The sequence below is a fragment of the Ostrea edulis genome, chromosome 1, assembly GCF_947568905.1.
Source record: "Ostrea edulis chromosome 1, xbOstEdul1.1, whole genome shotgun sequence".
In the NCBI taxonomy this organism is placed as follows: Eukaryota; Metazoa; Mollusca; class Bivalvia; order Ostreida; family Ostreidae; genus Ostrea; species Ostrea edulis.
In genome coordinates, this window is record NC_079164.1 from 66,122,509 (window position 1) to 66,127,927 (window position 5,419).

At 38.2% G+C, this 5,419-nt stretch overlaps 1 protein-coding gene across 1 annotated transcript in view; it reads left to right on the forward strand.

Annotated features, from left to right (window-relative positions):
* LOC125678861 (short-chain collagen C4-like) overlaps nt 1-2,564 on the forward strand; it is a 6,183-nt gene extending 3,619 nt beyond the window's left edge. Inside the window, exons 2-3 of the mRNA XM_056156987.1 lie at nt 1,930-2,001; nt 2,085-2,564. Coding sequence (XP_056012962.1) covers nt 1,930-2,001; nt 2,085-2,548 — 536 coding nt within the window. The 3' untranslated portion in view covers nt 2,549-2,564. The remainder of the gene's footprint in view (nt 1-1,929; nt 2,002-2,084) is intronic.
* The last annotated feature ends 2,855 nt before the right edge of the window (nt 2,565-5,419 follow it).

The window sequence follows — 5,419 nt, forward strand, 5'->3', positions numbered from 1 at the left end:
GAGAGCTTTCTGACATAGTGTAGATTCAAGTTTGCAAAGGGTAGTTTGGGCCATAATAGGGACCAAGGTTTTACATGCAAATATATATGGAAAGTCTTCAGATATGAGCCAAGGTGACTCAGGTGAGCGATGTGGCCCATGGGCCTCTTGTTTGTCTTTTAACATACATGTATTAGGCTTTTGATATTTGGTATGTGGGTATACCATGAGAAGACAATGTGTCACGTACCATTTTTGATGTAAAGGTCAAATAATAGAATTTTTGAGGCATTTTTTGTCCGGACCACAACTTGTTTATACGCCCGTCGTCAGACGTATTATGTTAGGCGCTGTGCGTGCGTCTGACTGGCTGTCCGTCCGAGGTCATGTTTTCCGGATTTTTTTCTGTGACGAATGCATGTACGGCTTTGAAATTTGGTCACAATTTCTCCCTCAAGAAGCGCAAGAGTGAGTTGGCATTTCAGCTTGATCAGTGCACCTTGACCTACTTTAAGGCTACATGTATAAGTAGGTCAAACAGTTTTCCGGACTTTTGTTCGTTACGGGTACAGTTATTGCCCTGAAATTAAAATTCCTCTCGAAGGCATGTAAGATTTCATTTCAGCTGGATTGGTCCGTCCGTCTGTGATCTACATTAGAGCTAAAAATAGGTCAAAGAGTTTTCTGGATTTTTAGTCCCCTATCAACAAAGTCGAAGGGGACTATAGGTTTGCACTCCGTCCGTCTGTCTGTCCGTCAGTCCTGCAAATCAGTTTTCCGCACTTTGTTTTCTCTTTTCTTGCAGATATTTATTTCATATTTGGTACATCGCTTTGCCATAACAAGTTACAGATCACGTTTGAATTTGGATTCGGTCCGTTGATTTTTCACTAGTTTTATGGCCCTTGAACTTAGAAAAATAGCGTGAATTATCAGTTTTCCAGACTTTTTTTTTTTTTTGTGCTTGCAGATATTCATTTGATATTTGGTACATTGCTTTGCCATAACGTTACAGATCATGTTCGACTGTGGTTTCGGTCCGTTGATTTTTCACTAAGTTATTGTCCTTAGACTTAGAAAAAAAGCATGAATTATCAGTTTTCCGGACTTTGGGATTTTTGGTCCGTCTGCCTTCTATTAGCTTTTCGTACTCGGATCCTCATTTACATGGTGAGGCCTAAGTAGGATTATCAAAATTGGTCACACCTTGGGGTAACGATGTGACACGAACAAAAAGGTAAGTTATGGTGACATCGTAAAGAAGTGGTGTATGACTTGCATTTTGCTCACACTGTAAATGATACTGTAAATGATACACCTGTCGTTTAACGGTCCGTATCATGTTAAGGGCTTTAAACAGAGAAAACATTTTTGTGTGTTTCTGTACATTATGGAGATCATCACAACCCATCTTTAGTAGACTCGAAGACGTCCTTTGGTTTTATAAATGAGCAGTAACTTCAATTAAAAGTTAAAAATAGTTTGATAAAAATTCTATAATTCGAAGTTCAAGCAACTGGTCGCGATGGATCAAGCTTCGTGACCCTATCGTACCTTGGCCGCCTCAGACCCAAATCGTTAAAGTATATAGTGACCGCCTCTTCTCCACACGCTCATCATTAATTTACAGGAATCGCAGGTATTTTTTTATGCAATCTCATATATGATGTAAACGGGGGTCTTGTGTGACTGTTAGTTTTGGTATGATATAAAAGTTCGCCTGCTACTGCCCTGAGCTCCATATATAGGTTTACAACTGTGTCACTTCACCTTCTGCCGGTGACGTTTCAATATGACTGAACAATTCTAAGAGACATAAACCACAACAAAAACATTTAAAAAGCCATGAAATCAATACATTTTACATGATTCTCGCATTTTAGTACCTGGTTATTTCTGAATGAGGAAACTTTATAGATATTTTCAATATTTTAAATTCATATTCAACAGGTGGTGTTGCTGTATATACAAGATGGGGACGAAACGACTGTCCGTCCAACGTATCTGAGGAAGTATACTCAGGTAATCTACAGACCTTTCCTAGTACATATGTATATGATAAACGTTTTGTTAGGAATTTTGTTTCATTGCTAATACAATTTCAGGATATGCTGCAGGTGGATGGTGGAACGATAAAGGAAGTCCTACAAACTATTTATGTCTTCCACCAGATCCTATATCCAGCGGTAAATCGGTATCATCTGGTTGCAATCATCTTTTTGGCGTGGAATATGAATCAGGCTTTTGGGGACAACATTCTCATAACGAAGATGCTCCATGCGCAGTATGCTCAAGCACTTCTGGATCTAAAATCCTCATGATTCCTGGAAGGGATAGATGCTACCCTGGGTGGACCGAGCAATATAATGGCTATCTTGGTACCAACAGACTTGATTACACCGGAGCTACGGAGTATGTATGTGTTGATCACCATCCACAGTACCTTAATGGAGGAGAACGTGGAACTGACGGGGCCTTGTTTCATCCAGTCACGTATCAATGTGGAGCTTTACAGTGCCCACCATATACCAGCAATGAAGTGGTCAATTGTGTTGTTTGTACAAAATAAAATGAAACTACTGTAAGCCGAGTTTAATGTTGATCGCTACAAAAAATATTTGATGACTTCTTAAGGCATCTCGTACATGTATGATTTCACTTTTGAAATAGTGAATCGCTATCAGATACAAACGCACAGTTATTTTACATGAATTGTTTTGTGTCTGTTAACCGGAATAATAAAAAATTGTTTTGTTTGCAAATACGAGGTTTAAATTCCAAATTTCGCTGTGATTTGATGCATGGTATCTAAGAAAGAAGATTCGGATACTAGGCATCCCGACTTTTAGATAGAAAAAAATATGAAAATAAACGTTATTTTTATCACTCTTTCATACTTCATATGTGATACATTAACGAGCATTAAATAAAATTTAGGCGCAGCGATCCACCTTAAATGTCAGTAGTTCTGGTAGCAAAGACGATGAATACATTTATATACTTAGTAACGAGTTCAATACTGATCAGATATCCACTAACTAAATATGGAGATGCATGGTATTGGGTCACATCTGCCCTAGGCTAACATGGCAAGTACCCCTGCATACATGTAGCTCATTCAAATTGGAGCAAATATAGTAAGGCCAGAAAGACACATGAGCTTCAACATTATTCATGCCTACACTAAATTCGATTTTATAGATATACTTATGGGAGCGTATGAGGTGGTTTGTTTGTTTTCCGTCCCATCATGAACTTTTCACTCATATTGAGACGTCACCAGCTGTAAATGAAGTACCGCATTTAAACCTATGCTTAGCACTCATGGGCCGTAGCAATGGTGGTTCTTTAACGTGTCAACACCACCCGTGATAGCTGACCCCCAGTTTTAATATAGCTGTATCATATCCGAAAGACCCATGATTCTCACTTCTAAATGCCGAGCGTTTGACGAAGACGCAATCACCGTCTGTTTTTGTTTTTGACCACCATAGAACGAGCGGGGCTCGAACTCACGACCTCCCAGCCACGAAGCGAACGCTCTACCACAGTGAGCGTATGAGCGTAAGCGAGAAAATGTAGGTGGACCACAACACCAAAATTTTGTTTAATCATGGCTCTTGAAATCATCTCATATATATGGAGTATGATTTCACCATCGAAAGTGCATGATACAAAGTTGAAACTCTTAATTTATATTCTTTCTTCCGGAATAATGAATTATTTTGTAGTATTTTTTCCGGAAAAATTAAAAGGGTGTTTTCTATACAAAATATTAGTCTTAATTTCGCTGTAATTCGGTGCTTGATATGAATCACTGTGTATAAGCCCAAGGGCGGATCCAGGGGATCCGGACTCCCCTTTTTGCCGACCAAATATTTAAGTTATTCAATTTTAACGAGAATTTGGGTCAAAATAATATGAAAGGTGGATACTTGCATGTAATAACATCATTCAAATTTATCAACACCAGTATATTGATATTTAATTCTAGGATAAATAAGACGAAACACTGATATGTAGTTACGATTTTTTCGTCAGATACAAGTAGCGCTTAAGAATTCTTTAAAAAGTATATGCAACATGAAAGTTTTGTTTAAGAACAGACAATTTAAAAGTGAAAAAGAAGTGCCAGGAAATGCTCAGAATGCAGGATTTTGCACCATTTACCGCAGAGCTTCTGGGGACCTAGGCGGCCTCCAGACCCCTGGGGGTAACCTTTAAATCAGCTTCTTTTATTATTCAAAATCAGATCACACGACTAGAACTTGGAAAAGAAATAGTAGATAACAAAAAGCATTTTCATGTATAAAAACTGTCTCAAGATCTCCCTAAGATGTTATGTACACAAGCGAAAGGTGTAAATAGGGTGGGGTGGAGATTGTGAAAAATAGCTAAAAGATCAAGTACTAGACCCCCCTTCACAAATTCCTGGATCCGCCTATGAAGCCGATGATAAGTCTAAATTCGCATACTCCTATAAATAAAGTTTGGAATGCGATAAGGAAAATAAAAGGAAAAGGCTCAAGTAAAAAGTATCAACATCTAAAGGTAAGAAATCAAATAGTCACAGATAAGAAAGATATATCCAACAGTATACCTAATACTATTTCTAACAAGAGGGCCATGGGCCACATTGCTCACCTGAGTCATCTTGGATCATATTTAATGATTTCCTTATATATTCGCATATAAAACTTAGATCCCTATTGTGGCCCTAACCACCAGAGGCCATGAATTTTACAAACTTAAAATCCGCACTATGTCATGAAGCTTTCATGTAAATGTAAACTACTTTGGCCCAATGGTTCTCGAGAAGATTTTTAAAGATTTTCTGTATATATTTGTATGTAAGACTTTCATCCCCTATTGTGGGTCTCATCCTACCCCCGGGGGTCATGATTTTAACAAATTTGAATCTGAACTGTCCGGAAGACTTCATGTAAATATAAACTTTTCTGGCCAAGTGATTCTTGAGAAAAAGATTTTCTTTATACATCTGTATGTAAAAGTTTGATCCCCGATAGCACCCCCATCCTAACCCCGGGGGTCATGATTTTAACACATTTGAATCTTCACTATGTAAATTTCTACTTTCTTGGCCAAGTGGTTCTTGAGAAGATTTTTCCCTATACATGTATATTTGAATGTAAAACTTTGATCCCCTACTGTGGCCCCATCCTATCCCCGGGGGTCAGGATTTTACCAAACGTGAATCTGCACTATATCAGGAAGCTTTCGTGTAAATTGCTATTTTCCCAGCACAGTGGTTCTTAAGAAGAAGATTTTCAAAGATTTTACCTAATATTCGCATGCACGATTTTCTCTATTTATTCCCATGTAAAACTTTGATCCCTTATTTTGGCCCCAACCTACCCCTGGGGGTCTTGATTTGAACAAACAGGAATTTGTAAATATCAGCTTTTCTGGTCTAGTGGTT